The 18693-nt window shown below is 32.5% G+C and overlaps 3 protein-coding genes across 3 annotated transcripts in view; 1 reads left to right on the top strand and 2 right to left on the bottom strand.

Annotated features, from left to right (window-relative positions):
• The window catches only part of LOC126771836 (probable G-protein coupled receptor CG31760), an 83703-nt gene extending 75413 nt beyond the window's left edge, over nt 1-8290 (bottom strand). The window contains exon 1 of the mRNA XM_050491967.1: nt 8059-8290. The gene's annotated coding sequence lies outside the window, so the exon portion shown is untranslated. The remainder of the gene's footprint in view (nt 1-8058) is intronic.
• Nucleotides 8291-12946: 4656 nt separating this feature from the next.
• LOC126771887 (uncharacterized) lies at nt 12947-15371 on the bottom strand. Its single transcript, XM_050492050.1, has 3 exons — nt 15169-15371; nt 14914-15093; nt 12947-14331 (listed from the first exon to the last, which is right to left on the bottom strand). The coding sequence occupies exons 1-3, from the start codon at nt 15215-15217 to the stop codon at nt 14126-14128; spliced, it is 435 nt and encodes a 144-aa protein (XP_050348007.1). The 5' UTR covers nt 15218-15371; the 3' UTR covers nt 12947-14125.
• A 346-nt stretch (nt 15372-15717) lies between these two features.
• On the top strand, nt 15718-18168 carry LOC126771886 (uncharacterized). Its single transcript, XM_050492049.1, has 3 exons — nt 15718-15884; nt 15966-16127; nt 16959-18168. Exons 1-3 carry the CDS (start codon nt 15824-15826, stop codon nt 17177-17179), a joined length of 444 nt encoding a protein of 147 aa, XP_050348006.1. The 5' UTR covers nt 15718-15823; the 3' UTR covers nt 17180-18168.
• Nucleotides 18169-18693: the final 525 nt, after the last annotated feature.

The following is an 18693-nucleotide window of genomic DNA, read 5'->3' as shown; positions in this document are numbered from 1 at the left end:
CACTATCCTTAGGAGTTTTGGGGGGCATCCAATTCTGACAAGAACCGAGTACAACCCCTCTCTGCTCACGGAGTCAAAAGCCTTATTTAGGTCTACAAATGCAATGACTAGGGGGGTATGTTGCTCCCTACACTTTTCTTGTAGCTGTCTGAGTGAAAATATCATGTCGACAGTTGACCGTTGGGACCTAAAACCACATTGTGCCTCAGGGTATACGCGGTCGGCGAGCCTTTGTAGTTTGCCTAAAATGGCCCTGGCAAAGGCTTTACCGACGATGCTAAGAAGAGATATTCCGCGGTAACAGTTGCAGTCGCCACGATCGCCTTTGCCTTTATAAAGAGTGACGATGTTAGCATCTCGCATATCCTGAGGGACGTAGTTTTCTTCCCAGCACTTAGCCAGGTGGTTATGAAGGATGGGCAAGAGGCACTCAAGCTTGACGACTTCGGTGACAACATCGTCTTTTCCGGGGCTCTTTCCACATTTGAGCTTCTTGACGGCCAGATAAAGTTCCTCTACTGTGGGTGCAACGTCTAGCTCGTGCCAAGTTGCCAGATTCGGGACAAGCTCCATTGCTTCTGGCTGAATATCCACTGGGCACGAGTAGAGCCCCTTGTAGTATTCTACCCATCTTGCCATCTGACGGGTGCTGTCTGTTATAACAGAACCGTCGGTTTCCTTGAGAGGTGCCGTCTTTTTTGGAGTAGGTCCAAGAGCTCTTTTGATGCCCGCGTACACCCCGCCAATATCCCCCGCGTTTGCGCACGCTTGGATGCTTTGGCAAAGCTCTGTCCAATACGCATTTACAAAGAAGCGCGTGCTACGCTGGAGTGAGGCTTTTGCCTTCGTGAGATCTTTACGCGTCGTATCGCAAGGGTTAAGGCGAAAATTTAAAGCGGCTTGGCGTTTCGAGTCAATCAAGGGAAGTAAGTGCTTCTCGTTTTCTTGAAACCAGTCGTAAGATTTTGCCTTTTGATAACCAAAAATCTTGCCTGCAGTGTAAGTGAGAAGAGACTTGACTTTTTCCCATTCGACTCGCGTTGATGCCGTACTATCCCAAGTTGCAACTTCTTCGCGGACGAGTTCCCCAAATGACTCCACTACTTCGATGTCACGAGTCTTGAAAAGATTTATCTTTTTTCGACCGAGTGGCTTGGAAGAATGGACTCTTCTAGGGACAAGTCGGACTTTAGTAGCGACGAGGCTGTGATCGGTGTCGCAATCGGCACTGTGAAACGCCCGCATGTGGAGTGTTTCCCGTAGATCCCTCCTTCTTGTTAGAGCAAGGTCTAATTGGTGCCAGTGTTTAGATCGAGGGTGCATCCACGAGACTTTCCGCATCATTTTGCCTTTAAAAAAGGTGTTGGTAACACACAGCTGGTGCCTTGAGCAAAACTCCAACAGTCGTTGTCCGTTGTCGTTAAGCTTGCCTATGCCGTGTGCACCGAGGCATTCAGGCCAGGTTGATGTACCCTGACCGACGCGGGCATTAAAGTCACCCAAAATATGCAGTCTGTCAGTTGGATTCACCCTGCGCACTGTCTCATCGAGCTGGCCGTAGAATTGATCCTTGGTCTCAGGTTTTGAACTAAGCGTCGGTGCGTAAGCGGAAATTAGCGTGACAAAGCCGCTTTTTGTATTTAGACGCAAGACCATAATCCGCTCGGAAACGCCTACAGGTGTCTCTATGGCGTTGATGAGATGGCTTCGAACCGCGAAACCTACACCATGCTCTCGTGTTTCCAAGGACCTCTTGCCCTTCCAGTAAAAAGTGTAGTTAGCTTCACGCAAAGACCCTTCGTCTTCAGTTCTGGTCTCTTGTAAGGCTACGATATCAATATTGAGCCTTTTAAGCTCCACGTCGATACTGTAAGTTTTGCGCAGTTTTTGGGCGCAATCGGAGCTTCCGTAGGTGTTCGGGAAGCCTGTCCTCATCGTTCGGACATTCCATGTCGCAAAGCGCATGTAAGCAGCGTTGTTGTGGGTTTTGAGATTTTTGTTTCTTTGAGCAGGTGGTTAATGTCACAGCGTCAACGTCCAGCTGTAAGGCTTGTGTTCCGTTCGCCCAGGCGGAACAAGTTAACGCTGAGGCGGATCAGTACCTTATTGATCGGGGGCTGCCCGACTTAAAGCAGGCGGTAACTGATCAATGGATCTACGATGGATCCTCCTACTGTCAAGAGTGGCCCCTGGCGTCCTCACTTACGCCTATTCGTGCTGACTTATAACCGGTGACTGCCACTCTCCGTGTTGTTTTCCACCTGCAAGACAGGTGAGCGAAGTGTCCTCTCCGTGGATGCTGCTACGCCTGGGCCAGGCGACTTTATGGCAACACGGGCTTGCCCAGTACCCATGCCACCCTCTCCTCCTCCCCAGCAGGATCCGCAGGAATGACGAGTCAATACGTGTGGTGCTGGTTTGGCCGCAGGTGACTGGCTTACGCCTAAACGGAGGCACCGCTCCGGGTTTAATATTAGTTTTCCTTCTTCTTTGGCGTGACGCTGGGATAATTTTGGGAAACAACGTATCAAGGAGAGGGGTGAGGATACTGTGATCACGGAAGATACAGGAATGTGACACTAGTAGCTAGAGCAGTCCGGGGTCGCGTACCCGTAGTGATTCCAACCAGCTATCGGACAGATAACTGGTAGATCCACCCTCTGGACATATCTTTTTAATATATGTATCTTAATTACTGTAAAGAATTATTGTTATCGTTATAGCAGTTGGCATTTTCATTTTATTATATAGATAGGTAACTGACGGATACCATATCGGAACGGATACGGAACTAGTCGGAATAAATCACATGCAAGAAAAAGCTAAAACGGATTAGCCAGACTTTTAAGACACTTTGACAAAAACACATGTTATACTCAAGCAAATGAATTTCCTGAATATATAAGTGAATTCATCATATTGGGCACTGAAAGAAGTGTTATCCACATCTTACGCCTCCGATGCGCCACATACAATAGGAACTAAAATTTTATGGTCTTTGAGCCTGTAATTATTCTGGTTCATTTATTTTTCAAGATTGCGACTGTAAAATTAATCATTGGACTTGATGGTTTATTCCCAACCATTTCTTGACCTTCTAAACAAAAACTTTTGATCTTGACAAAACAAAACTTTACTTTAATTGTATATAATAATTATATATATATATATAAACTTTAACTGTATATATATATATATATATATATATATATATATATATATATATATATATACCGCATAACATCTTAGTACCCAAGGTTGGTGGCGCATTGGTGATGTAAGCGATGGTTAACATTTCTTACATTGCCAATGTCTATGGGCGTTGGTGACCACTTACCATCAGGTGGCCCAAATGCTCCGCCTTTCTAAAAAAAAATATGATATAGTTAAAGCTGATGAAGTGGTTATAATTTATCGATATTATTAAATTCCAATTTCCTTAACATCAATCGCAGATCGCCTTGATCAGTGGTGTAGTCTATTCCTCTACTTTGACTCTAAATTTGCTACTGTACTGAATCCACATACAACCATATTATAATACGAAAAATACGATTAAAAATTCTCTATCTTTCTGCCCATCTGTCCACAATCTAGGTAGAATACAAACTATTTATTCGTAGGTATCTATGTTTGAATTTTACATTGAATTTTCGTAGTCGTCAGTTCTAAGAATTCCCCTTCCAAACTAATTATTATTCAGAATCCAAGTTTGCGTAGGCATCTAAAACACAACTCGGGTAACTTACATTTTAAATATCCTGAAAACGCTGCGTAAAATTACTATCAAGAACTTCCAAGTATTAGCAGTAAGTAAGTAGATCTTCCGTTATTTTAGGGAACTGTTGATAATGTGGGTTTACCTTGATTTAGTTCGAATAGAAGAATTTTTCGCTGTCTTGTACTTATCATGTTGCAATCGTAAATTAACTTCGTTAAATATTTTAAGCAGGTATGTCAAGTGTGATGGCATTTGTTTAGTTAGTTTTGTCTGTCTTCAAGAAAGTCGAGTACTAAGTGAAATAGATTGGAAATATGTTCAGCAGCTCCCGATTTTTAATCACTATTATTTTCATCACCATACTTACTAATTAATCGGTCAATCAATGAACTATTTCTAACCCTATTGATTGTTTCAATAATCTAGTGGAGCGGCGTTCGTAGACCTAATTCCTATTTAATAAAGAATACAATGCACGGCCAGCAAAAGTACTGGTTGTTTCGAACGTGTTATGATATCTTTAAGACCTGCACGAGAACCATCGGTAGCAGCAGACAAAATATTACATATTGTATTATAGCCAATTCTCTCCCTTGATAAACTTTTGCATGATAGTAAATACAGATCTTCGCTTGTATCAAATTTCAAATAATAACTCATCCTGATTTTTTCTTGTTTTATAAACTAACTAACATACTCACGATGTTCAAAAAGTGCTTCGTTATTTAATTCTTTGTAAAAAAATTTGAAAATTTTGCTAGTCTACGTTATTAAAAAGTAAATATTATTTCAATGATTTTATGCCATGTCATGTATTCTTCTCTGCACTGAATTATTACTGCGAATGATATTTGACGACGTCATATGTGTGGCTTTCTTGCTTTTGAGATTAACAATAAAACCTTTTTTCAAGGCACCGAGTTCATTCATCTTGTGTGAAATCCTACACAAAAATGTTTGATATAATCGCAGTTAGCTATTGTAAATATATTTCATATTCTAATAATAACGTAAATCTTTATTCTTCACATTATAAATGATTGAAATGCGCATTTCATATTGGATACAAAACTGTAAAGCTTTTTTGGAAAATATGTAAGTCGCAGATTTGATATATTACACGAAGAGTTTTAGGTTCGAGGAACAAACATTATTTTCTAATTAACCGTAAATTCATTACACAAATTCAATTTATTGCTAGCTTAGAAGAAATATAACAATTTCTTTAAAGTTAAATTATTGCCGGTTTATGTAGCAACACTGTAATTGGTAAAAGACGCCATGTTCTAGAAGTTTCTTTTTTTAATAAGCGATAATGCACTGTACTGATAGCTTGTTCGTAGCGGGTAGCTAAGCGTCCAGCTTCCTACACGTATGGTTGAATTAGCTAACGGCCCGCATGAATTTCAATGGCACTTTAAATGTTTTTGTAAGCAAATAACCTACAACTTGTATGCATTTTATTGTGGAAGTTACAAGTTAGATAAATTAAACAGAGTTATTAATTCATTCAAAAATAAATTAATGAGCTCGAACAAATCATTAAAAAATTCAACATATATATTACTCACAACAAAAGTCTAATACTTATATGTATCTATCGCTATATTTATAAAACAAAGTCAATCCGCCATGTCTGTCTGTCTAAAGGCGAACTCAAAACTACTTATCTGATTTTCATACGGTTTTCACCAATGGACGAAGTGATTCACAAGGAAGTTTTGGGCGTATAGTTCAATAATATTAATAGTTTGATATACGTATTACGATTTAAACGTTTTATGTAGAGCCACATTCACCCGCGCGAACATACGGATAGCTAGTTGTTTATAAAATTAAAATAACAACCTGAAAATCCATTCAGAAGACGGCTTGGAACTTATTCCAGTACGCTGCTTCAATAAGGGTTGCTGTAAAACACATGTGGCATTTCAACTAACATATTAGCTTTCTGCGCTTTGTTTTCCTTCACGCTACTACAATCTAAAATTGTTGCAAATAAAGAGTAACTCGATGTCGTCATATTTAAATAATTACGGATTTGTTTAAGTTTATGACACTATTAACGGTCCTCTTAATTATTAAATTGATCCATCCGTTCCTATTTTAGCTTACTTTAAATGCCTTAACATTTATTAATAGCAATATTATGTAAAGAAAACTCCTAAACCATTAAATATAGTCATTTTTATTAAGACAGATTATAGTTTTAATATAAAATAAACTATATAATATTTCTTAATATTGTAATTTAATATGATGCTACCTTAAAAGGCCACAGGTCGTGGTTTCAAACACGGAATTAAAAAGGAAATTACCTTTTAGAGTCGAGAAGTTACAGTAGCAGCCTGTTGGGAGTGACGAAATAAAAAGTGCACTTTTGTTTGCGCACACACTTGTGCACCACAATGGGATATATTGTGGTGCACAAGTTTGGCACGCAGTTGGCTAGTCTTGAGAATGGCAGCCGTGATCGAAATCGCTTAGCAGGACATGATGATCGTAATTTATCTGATATAGTTAATGTTATTTTTGGAAAGAAAATCGTCAGTCTGAGATAACGATTGCGAACGAAGTTATAACCTACCCAGACAAAATAAAATAAATACTTCAGTAGATTTGTAGAATAACTAACAATCATGTCAGCATATATACGAGTATGTATTTATTGATTGATGAAAAAGCAAACAACAATAAAATAGTTTCAACACTATATTCAGCTTTACTAAGAAAATATATAAATAAATATGCAAAATATTTTAAGCCAGGTCATATATATTTGATAGCATTGCTATGTGTTAAGTGTGAACTTTCGTTCGATTATATTAACTACTAATGATAACAAAAGGTGCAACTTTGAAACCAGAATGTAATACGCAATATCAGAAAGGTAGGTAACTTGAATATATATATATAAATAATAATAATACATAGATGTATACAAAAGACATGTAAATCTCATTATGAATCAACAAAATGCTCTCATAAGAATAAAACTTATATACTTGTTGCCGTCTGAAAGTACATGATGACATTGAGAAATTACTACCATAATGCATTAATTTATATATAACTAAGAGGAATACAAAGGCTTGTTGCTTTAGTGGCTTGCTTAAAAGACTGCAGATATCGAGGTTTCTGGGTTTAAATCTCGGACTAAGCCAATAAATATAATATAGTTAAATAGTTATTAGGTTTTTGTAATTCTTAGTAGGAGTGCGGAATGTTGTATTGAAACTGTTTAGACTTCAATGCTTCGAAAATAACGTAAAAACGTTTATCCTCAACCTGACTATTTCTGGTAGTGTCAGATTATGATATGAGAGCAAGGGAATATTTAGAATTAATGTGTGCGACACTTGTACACAATAACTTATCCTGCAAGAGTCTGTCAAGGCAATGATCGCCGAGGACGAAATCGTCAGAGTAATTCAATAATAAAAAAGATCATTCTGTTTCATCAAAATGTGAAAAAGGTAAACGGACAAATTATATTTAATAATTATTATTATAGTCTTTAAATGATAAGCACATTAAAACAGCATAAAATATTGTCAAAACAATGATTATTAAGATTAAGAAATATTTTAAATAAATTAATGTTTAGTTTTGTTGATTCCTTTGTTTTCCATTTAAAATAGTTTATAATATTAACATTTTATTATTTGTAGTGAATCAAGATTTACCTATTATTGAAATAAGCATATATTAAATGATGACGCATTTTAACATCGCGTTGAGTCAATTTAGTTGATTGATTCATTAAACCAATACGCTCTTCATGTATTCAATAAGATAAATAATTTTAGATTTGTAAAAGAAAATCTTATACATTTTTAAGTAAATTGATCAAAATGACAATTTAAATTGAAACCTTATTATATTTAATGTTTAATTCTTTAAATATTTATAAGACAAATTTGTATGGATGTTGTGTAGTAATTAATTAATAAGTATTCATTCAAAGTAGGTATAATCCAGTAACGAAGTCGTATACTAATCATATTGATTAAAATGGGAATAAACATAAAATAAAAATAGGATATATTATTTTATGTACTATACTTGTCAATAGATACAAATATATTTATAAAAGTTTTTAAAAATCGTAAAAAATAATCCTAAATTATCCTAAGTATTTTTGCAATTAATTGCCTTTAATATTTTTAAATTAATAAATATTTATCTCAGGTAAATGAGACGCAGTTTATTTCAAAAGCTGTTAGGTAACGTCTCGCAGCCTCCCTGAGCTAAGGGTCATAACCTTTCTAGTAACCAGCATTCGACACTTACGTCTTTATTCAAATACTAATCAATACACTTATAATATCACTTACCAAGGAAATGTATCTCACAGCTTTACGCTTAGCCTTATCTTGATGTACCCCTCCTTTTTAGTCCACAGTAATGTCCATAAACAACCACAATTTTATCAAAACAAACATGTGAACCATTCACTTAATTTATATTGTATTTTGTGAACATCACTCCTACGTAAAGACAAATCGCACCGCCAAGTGGTTACTTAATCATTCAGTATAAAAATTCGGGAAATGACAATACGGTCAACAAAACCCCGTCCGCTGATTTCAGGCGACTGAGACGTAAAGCCTACGGGAAAATATCAAGCCTCGACCGGGAATCAGCGTGAAAACAGACCCTATAAGCAACGACCGAGCTCTATCTCACTCACTCGGTACGATGCGTAAGCACGTGAGTCAGAGAGGGTCAACAAGGTTACGCTCTGTATTTACTTTAATTGTGCGAAAGATGACGAGTTTCCACGATGTGTAACGATAACGCGGTATCTTTGGAAAAAGCTCAACGGTTAACGATAATTCTCTGCTATCTCCCCCTATCTCTAAGGATTTTTGATAGAAACAGGATATTTTTATGACTGTTTTTTTTTTCTATGTCAAAAATTAATATTGTTAATAAAAATAAAAAAGGTTTATTCCTTTTAAAATGGTGCTATTTTTATTTCTTTTCATACTGTTATACCTAACAATAAAATATAGTATGAACAAACCAATAAAAAATGTATTTTTCGTACTGTTGACAAATAAAACCTAAATAATTATTACTTGACGCCTGCAATCTAATGAAACAAAATAAACTACTTGTTGCATTGTAATAGTAAAAACTCCAAGGTTTGAATTAATGGTAAAAAAACCTCATATCTTGTATATAAAACAAGATATAACCAAATATTAATATATTTTTAGCACGGTGTAAACAAAAAACATACCTTTATTTTTTTAAATAATTCCGAGAGGTGATCATACCGATAATTAGCATTGATATTGATTATGCAGTAAATTTTCCTTATAACAGATTAAGCTCTACATCCAGAAAGGATATCATTGTATTGAATTCCGAGTTAACTGTACTCGAAATCGAAGTATAAACTAAACTGTGTAAATATTTTTTTGTTCCAAAAATATAATAATGTTTAATCATTCAGTATATATATGTTACAGGTAGGAGGATAGGCAAATGAGCCACCTGATGTTAAGTGGTCACCACCGCCCATAGACAATATTTTTTTTTTTTTTTTATATGCGCCGGGATGGCAAATGACTCCACTCCACCTGATGGTAAGTGGTAGTAGAGTCCAAACGCGACGACGGCCAGTACAGTCGGGAAGAATGTTCTGTACTAGCCGTCCCCGCCATGCCGGCCCGCAAGATGCCTCTTCACGCCTCGTTTGAAGGAACCCGGGTTGTAAGAGGAGGGGAACACGTGAGCTGGTAAGGAATTCCATTCTTTGGTAGTGCGGCAAAGAAAGGAGTTGCCAAATTTCTTTGTGCGCGATGGAATTGATGTCACAGTTAGGCGGTGACATCGAGAACCAGCTCGCGTGGACTTAAGAAGGAAGGGGGAAGCAGGAATTAGAGAGAATAATTCCTCAGAGCACTCAGAGCACTCGCCGTGATACAGACGATAGAAAAGAGAATAATTCCTCAGAGCACTCGCCGTGATACAGACGATAGAAAAAAGATAAAGAAAAAAGATAAAGATAAAAATAAAGATGTAAGAAATATTAACCATTCGATGTTATGTCCTTTAACCCTATAGTTCCACTGGCTCACTCGACCTTCAAACCGGAACGCAATAATACTAAGTATTGCTGTTGAGTGGGTGCTACTTACTCAGATGGGCTTGTAAAAGACCAAGTAAAAACATTTAACAACGTGTATTGTTTTCTATCCATATTTATTAATGATTAATTAAACAATGCCGTGTCTTCTTCTTTCGAATGTCAAATCAATAATAACATGACGCCGTATATTTGTATACACCAATTACATAACAATAATTTGAATATAGATATTTTAACATAAAACGAAGGCGTACGTACAACTATGTTATTAAATGTTTTATAGTTGAATTTTTACATGTAAGCGTTGGAAAATAAGGTTAGAGTTTTAGAGATAAATGTGTGAAAGTATTAACTTATATGTAAGTAGAGTATCATTTTTAAAAATTTGATGCATTCATTTACTAATCGTGAAAGTTAATTACCTACTCCTCAGTGAACGCTTTTGTAATTGTAACAAATAAAATGAGTACAAAATCATGGGCTTACTAGTAGCCATTGAAGATAACAGCTTGCTCCTTTTCAAATCCAATCCTGGCTCCTTTACCAAATTATGGTATTCGCAAGAACAGCATATTTCCAGTCCCAGTCCCGTAACAGTCCCTGCAAAATTTTAAATGACTGCAACTGCTGGATTTTTTAAATCGGTACTAGTATTTTAGTTACATATATTAATCGAGTTAAAACACCTTTTCTAAAACTCCTCTGCAAAATATCGGCTACGTTGATTGAGTAAGATAATATAACGTTTTGACAACAATGCGCCGTATTAAACATCGCGTATTTTTGCACAAGTTTAATTTCAAAGTGTAAAAATCAATATTTATCTAAATAATGATCTAAAGGTTTAATATGTAATATCTCACTTATACATAGATTTTACGAACATCTACAAATCCAACGTTTTTTTTCGTTTTGCTAGATTTGGCAGAGTTTACTTTAAAGGGAACAATTTTCTTTGAAATTTTCCGACCTGAAACTATAAGCTAAAATAATAAGTTCAGTAGTTTTTTAAAAAAAAAAACAAAACCTCTTTATTATATTAGTATGATTATTATTAACTTCGAAGTGTTTAACGGGTTACATTTTTGTGACGAGATTTCAATCAATTAATTTATATGAAAATACATTTCCGAGGTTTTGTATCAAATGATGATATAATTATTATTTACTTTAATAAAATAATTGGTTGATTTTATTTAATTGAAAAAGCTGGAGAATGATTTTGTTTAAAATAATAAATTCAGACTCGGGAAACCTGAGATTCGAGTTATTGCCAGATTTTACATTGTTTTATTTATTAAACTTATTCAAATTATATGCAACGATGTTAATTAAAAATGCTGAAAACGTCATCAAATATAATAGTGAATTATTTTGGAATTTTGTTAAGAAGTGACAAACATACCAAACTTCATGCATCTACATGGCACACATTCCTCGAAAGACTGAGATTATGAAACTTGATTAAAAATTATTTTCAGCCTTCTTTTGAGTCCGTTTGAGGCTACGGGCCTGATAGTCTTTATTCTTAAAAACTTGCCGTAAGTCCGTAGCTCAACCTATGTTCATTCTATTTAAATTTTCTCAGTACTGGTAAAATTCAAGATCTGGAAAATCGCATATTTCAAATCTGACGACAAGCATAACGTTCAAAATCATAGACCAAAACTTAAAACTATAGCAAAATTATTTGAAAAAATATTTATTATGTAATATTTTACTGGTGGTAGAGCTTTGTGCAAGCTCGTCTGGGTAGGTAACACCCACACATCAGATATTGTACCGAAAAACAGCACTACTTGGTATTGTTGTGTTCCGGTTTGAAGGGTGTAATTACAGGCACAAGGGACATAACATCTTAGTTCCCAAGGTTGGTGGCGCATTGGTGATGTAGGCGATGGTTAACATTTCTTACAATGCCAATGTCTATGGGCGTTGGTGACCACTTACCATCAGGTGGCCATGGCCATATGCTCGTCCGCCTTCCTATTCCTATTCTATTCTATTAAAAAAAAACTTCTATTAGACCTTGCTTCATTCAGCAACAACATGGTTTTATTGACAAAAATCCACAGTTTTTATGAATTCATCTCTTTTATGAATACATTCATCAAGCTGCAAAAACAATGGATTATCCAGTGGTCAAATGAATGTAGTTTACACGGATTTTTCGGGAGCGTCCAATAAATTATCGCATTTTTTACTAGTAAAGAAACTTAAAAATTTTGGTATACGCGGTGATTTGCTTAGATGGTTTAAATCTTACCTTAGATATAATCATTAAGCTGTAATTGTCAAAAGTTACTGTTCACTCTCGTGCCAATTACATCCGCTGTACCTTAAGGCTTGGTCTTGGTCAAAGCGATGTAAATTTAATATTTCAACATAGTAATATTTTACTTTATGCTGATTGCAATATTCAATTCCAATTAAATAATATGTATCATATTTTATATATCAAGCTCGCTATGCAACACAGTACTCCGTCTTCACTTCGTGTTAATTCTAATTTAATATATTATATTTTCCCGCGCTCCGTGATGTGCACCCGAGATGACAGATGGATAGATTCACAGATAAAATATATTCATATTATAAAATACTTATTAACATATTATTGTAGAGGCGTATACCATACGGATGATTTAAAAAAAAATAATTCTACCAACGTCTGTATTGTATTAGAGAACTTATATATATAATAGTAATTATTATAAATATTTCTAATAGCCTAATTTTTTGTTTCAATAAAACATAATTATTTTATATGTCGGCCTTAAATGTAGGTTTGAACCTTTATAACCTTCAAAGCTACATTTTAAATAAATTGTGGTCGAATCTCGACCACTATGCGATTACTAATTTAGAAAATATTTCAGTAAATCATAATAGTGGATATATTACATATAGAATCTAATAAATATTAAATAGAGATTTATTTATTGCCAATGAAAATTTCTCGTATACTCAGTATGGTTACCGAGTACAATATACTGATGTACTTTAAATCTGTAGATTACTACGACATAGTCCTTGTTTACCTTATTTATAAATATTCAGTAAAAAAATATTTAAATAAAAAAAAACATATTTCTAAAAATATCTTTATTAAGTATCTCCGTGTGATAATTTATAATTGTATTTTATGATAAACAGATAATACAAATAAAAAAATACAAATTGAAATCAAACATTCCTTATAAATTAATTTGCTAGAAATACTGAGCTATGTGGAATGATCATTAACATAGATGTATCATAATTTACAATATTATCATGTAAGGTCATATTATATGAAAAACTACAAGGATTGCTTTGAACTAAGTACTATATAAATTACTTTAAATTCACACATTAACACATTTACATTGTTCTCAAATTAGAACCTTTGCCATACAACATTATTTAACAAATGTTCAACAATATTTCATAAAAACAATGAAATTTATATAGTTGGTACCAATTTTTGGCCAACTTCAAAAAGTGTGCTGAACTTCAAAAAGCAGCTAATCTTTTTTATATTTACATTTATGTATTGTATAAAACCTATTACGAAATCTAAAGAAAAACTTATCACATATTGGATGGAGTTTAATTAATTTGTTTTAAAAATTAGTTAAGGCACTTCTATCATACAAAAATCTTCTTAACTCTATCTTTAAAAAACAACATTTTCTCTAAAAAAATATTTTTCTGCTGTAATAATTTTTACCCATTTAACCCATTTATTTTTAAGTATAAATGAAAAATTACTCTAATTTGTCTAGTGGTGTTAAATTATTATAAGGTCACAACAGTTTCAAGCTAACAGTAATTAATTTAACTTAATTTTAAACTGAAAAGTAAAGAAATATATTATTGGATTTAATTGAGAAAAATGTTAAAACTAAAAATAATTATGCTTTATGTAAAAGATCACTCTTGCAAGTTTTGCATCCTCTTCTATTTATAGTAAAACAATGAGATTCTAGTTTCTAAATTGAAAATTAAAAAAATTTATTCAAAGTGAAAAAGCAGATACGTAACAAGCATAACTGACTATGAAATTAAAAAAAAAACCTATTCGTTTTTTAAATCTGCGGAAGGAAAATGTTTATCTGAAATTGTATGTAACAGAAGTAGTAATAGTATATTAATATATATCTAATATATTTTATATTACATTATAAATATATATACATATATATTAATGTCACACTTAATTTTATAATATTAATCATAAAATGAGCCTTACTTAATGGTCAAGTTTATGTAGTATATATAAATACAGATTGCTTATTTAAAATTACATTTGAAATATATTACGAAAGTATAACTGCGACAATAGCACTTGATAATAGAGCTATGTGTATATAAATAGATGAGGCACTATTGCACTCGTCAGACGAACAGTAACACTCCTCCCAGTAAACACCATTTTCATAGACACCCCAGTTGCAAACACCAGTTACTCCAGTCTCTGAGACCGATGCACAACGCCTGATCACTTGACGCCAGCGACCATCCCCTAGAAGTTGAAAATAAATAATCATGTATTTATTGTTTATGATATAAAATCTATATTTATACTATAGGAATTTAAAATATTAATGAATTTATACAAAGTAACCCCATAAATATTAATTTAGAAAATAATAATGAATAAAAGAAAGTAATTTATTTTATGCAGTGCAGTGACCATTAATATAAATAGCAAGGAAGCTATATTGAATATTGATTACAAAGCAACATGCACATGGATCATATTGATTTTAAATCATTATAAGGGTGAGTGAGTCACTCTATACCATATTATAACTACAGGCACCAGTAACATAACATCTTAGTTCACAAGGTTGATGACCAAGGAATGGTTAATATTTCTTACATCATCAACATGTACATCATTGGTGGTGACCACTTACCATCAGGTGGTCCATTTGCCCATCTGCTTATTCAAAACATAAAAAACAAAAATGTCGTCAGACGAATAGGGCGCCTTAGTCTAGCAGTGGATTATTTACATGCTGTTACTTTACTTTTTATTGAAGCCTTAATTGAAATTTCAAAAGATCAGCCATAAGATAATTACAATAATTCGTTGGCTTACATATAAATCCTTTGGGTCCTTGCTGCGTGAGCTTTACACAAAATGATCCAGGTATATGGGATTCATCACTGCCGCATTCTACTGCAATATGACTATCTGTGTCGAATCTTTTGTAAGCCCCACATGTATCTTCTATTAAATTTTGCGACGACGCACATTGATAACATCTCACGCAGAAAACTGCAATAGTACAAATATGCGCGTTAGTTTTCACTCAAGTTTTATATTAGAACTTTTCACATTGTTTTATTTTACCTGTAGGAGTAATGTATAAAAAGAATAATATAATTGACTTAATATTCATTTTATATACACTATATATTCGATTATTTTTTATAAAGGTACTAGTTAAGGTTTATCAATGAAAATTCAGCACGTTATAATATAATAAAATATTTAGTTTTAAAAGAGCAAGATTAATAACTGAAGATGTCAGTTGAGATTGAACACACCCAAACAACAACTAGTGCTGCCGGATGTATTTTATTTACTCTTTAGCTAACCGTCAACTACAGCCTAGAATTGAACAAATCTATAATATGATAAATCGTTACTATTATTTTAATAAAAAGCCATTTACATATTTTTCACTTTTAGTTTAATACTATATTTATTTTTACATTATCAAGATTTTTTTTAATATATTTTATGGACATATGATCGAAATTTATTCCTCATAGGAACTAATTTTCATATTATTTACTAATATGAAACTTAAAACAATATAAATGTTTTTTGCTTATTACTCCGATTTTGAAATCGCTAAGGCTCATCACTACTATACTAACTTAAAAAAATACCTGTTACATCAAACTCACAAACGTAAAATCTAAAGTTGTATCTGTTAATTTTTCTAATAATACGGTCTTTATTCTACAATTTGTTATTCATTTTATTTTTTAAGTAAATAATGTTTCCGTATTTGAAAAATTTCATTTGTTTATTCATTTTATTAAATACTGTTTCGAATGGTACTAGTAACTTATAACTTAAACAATTAAACAGTCGAGGGCACGCCCAAAGCGGTTTTTATTTAAAATGTTTTTTTTCAGTTTTATCAATAAAATGTTGGAACTGCAGATCAAATAATGATCCAAAATGTGCAGATCCTTTCGATAACAGTACTGTTCCCATAACTGATTGTGTACAAGAAAAAGGATTGTCACATTTACCAGGCTTACGACCAAGCATGTGCCGAAAAATAAGACAAAAAGGTAAGAAAGTAAAAATTACAAGCGACAATAAAACTTTATTAAATAGATATATTTTGAATTGAATTGCAAATATAGTTTCTTTTTAAAATCTATGATTTTTTTTGTTATGTTTTCATCTGCAATCAGTCCTTGGACTATAAGCGGATAGTTGGTGCGATAGTTAGTAAAATCTATGAATATGTATTAATTAGCCTAACCATACCAACCAACCAGATTATTAAAAGTAATTAACAAAACTATATTGTTGTTATGACTTTTGTGAAGAGCAAACCACTTTTACTTATGATAAAAAAATAGTGATAATAAATAGTGATTATAAAACAATTAATAAAACTACTTAGTGGGTCAAGTGTTACTTTTTGTTAGACAGAATGTTTCGGTCATTAGTAGAGTTAAATAAGTGGCAATTCTAAAATGCTTCATTGGAAAGCTTACTTCAACAAAATACATTTAATTTGATGTTTCTTAATCAGTAAGGTCGGCACTCTTTAAGTCTTGTCTTCATTTATCAAATCAGTACAATAAATAATTATGCATGGTAATAATTATAAAGTTTAATTTCTCCATTTAAATTCTATTTGGAAGTTAGCTTAAAGCATGCAAAATTGATAGTTCTGTGTTTCTTAATGCTTATGTCAGATTTCCTGTCCCAATCGGAATGTGTGTGTGAACTGTCTTTGTATACTTGCGCTTTCTAAAGTGACACTAATCAGGGGCAATATCTATCAGGTGGACCATAATTCAACTCATAGATCATTATTCATTTTAAATTTACTTTAAATACTTTAAATTTCATTAAGCTATTTATAATATGAATATTTTGTGTTACAGTAAACGGAGAATGGCGTTATTTCAGAGACTGTGCTTATTTGGGTGAAGTTGGAATACAAGGAGATGAAAGGTTTTGTTTAATGAGGACAGGAACCTATAATATATTTCTAGAATACTGTACTTGCAACAGTAAAGATGGATGTAATTCATCATCATTGATAAATCCTTTGCCATTATTAACTTTCATGTCATTGGTACTTATTTATTTTAAAAGTTCATGATTTTAATTAATTTTGATCACAGATTCACATTACATTTTTATAATCTGTTATGAAATGAATTAACAATAATAATGAAATTGTTAAATTATCCGTGACATAAAAATCTTTATTAGCCATTTTTATTTGTTTTGTCTATCCTTAGTCTAGTTGATTATCCAAAGCAATATGATTTTTCAACTACTTCCTCTTTTTAAAATGTGAATCTCATTTTTATATTATTATACTTTTTTATTGTTATATTTCAGTAAGAATCATATTTTAATTGATAATAATTAGCTACACACAAATTAGATTAACTGATAATTAAGACATGTTGAGATTGTTCTGAAAATTAATCATTGCCTCAACCATTGCCTTAATTATTAGCATAGAGTTATATAATAAGAAAGTGTTATATTTCAATAATACACATACAATAATGAAAACTTATTGATGTAAACATCTTTTACATTTAATAAATATATTTATTAATTACATTTCATTATTAAATGGTTAATAAATAAGTGAAAATCATTTGACCAGCTTACATGCACTCTCTCAAACTTAGATTATAATATTTTTCACTCTTATTATTTTGAATAGCAATACAAATATAATATACCTGACATTTGGTATAAATTAAATAAGGTATATCATTCGAAAATGTTCAATATTTTTGAAGCACAATTAACATTTTTTTACTAGTGAAGCATTTCAATATGTAATATCTCTCAAAAGGTTCCTCACTTTTAACGAAACGCACGGAAGGAAATTAAATTTTGACTTGTTAACTTTGACTTTTTATAATATATCATGTTAAGCTATAAAATTCTCATATTACTTCCTAATATTTTTTGTTTGTAAATTAAGTATTAGAGCTTGTAAACAATTATGTATGTATTATATATAGAAATAATTAAGACTGAATGTTCCGTCCATTGTAATAAATAGATTTATATTTTACACCTTTTGTATCTATTATTAAATATACCATTTGTGACAATTTGTTTCTTGTCATTATTAAATTTGAGTGATATTTATTGTAATTATTAAAAAAATAAGTAAATACACAAGTCTAACATCACAATATTAATTAGGATTTTAGTTATATGCACCTATGTAAGATAGTCTCGGTGTTTTTATATAAACACCATTTTACTTTAATCTAATTAATCTGATCAGAAATTAAAGCCTGTGATAGAAAAGGGAATAGTTTTAAGGGAAGACCCTTTAGGTTGTACTGGAAAAGTCTGAATATACAAGCAACATTTAAAAACTCTTGCGTCACCACTATATGCGTTATCAGACATCTTCTATTGTAAGTGAGAGGTGAAACAAGGTATTTTACCGCAACCTTATCCGTAGTGACAGCAATATTTTAATGTAGCAAGATTGAATGCCTGTATACACTGTGTATACACTGATCATAGATAAGATGGAGTATGCTGTTTACTTGGTCACGTGTCAACTTCAATAGCCTTTATGACGCAACGGAAATCTTTTACAACTAAAACAAAATGTGTTGGATCACACCT

The sequence above is a fragment of the Nymphalis io genome, chromosome 11 (genome assembly GCF_905147045.1).
Source record: "Nymphalis io chromosome 11, ilAglIoxx1.1, whole genome shotgun sequence".
NCBI classification, from domain to species: Eukaryota; Metazoa; Arthropoda; class Insecta; order Lepidoptera; family Nymphalidae; genus Nymphalis; species Nymphalis io.
This window is presented reverse-complemented; position numbering and strand designations above follow the sequence as displayed.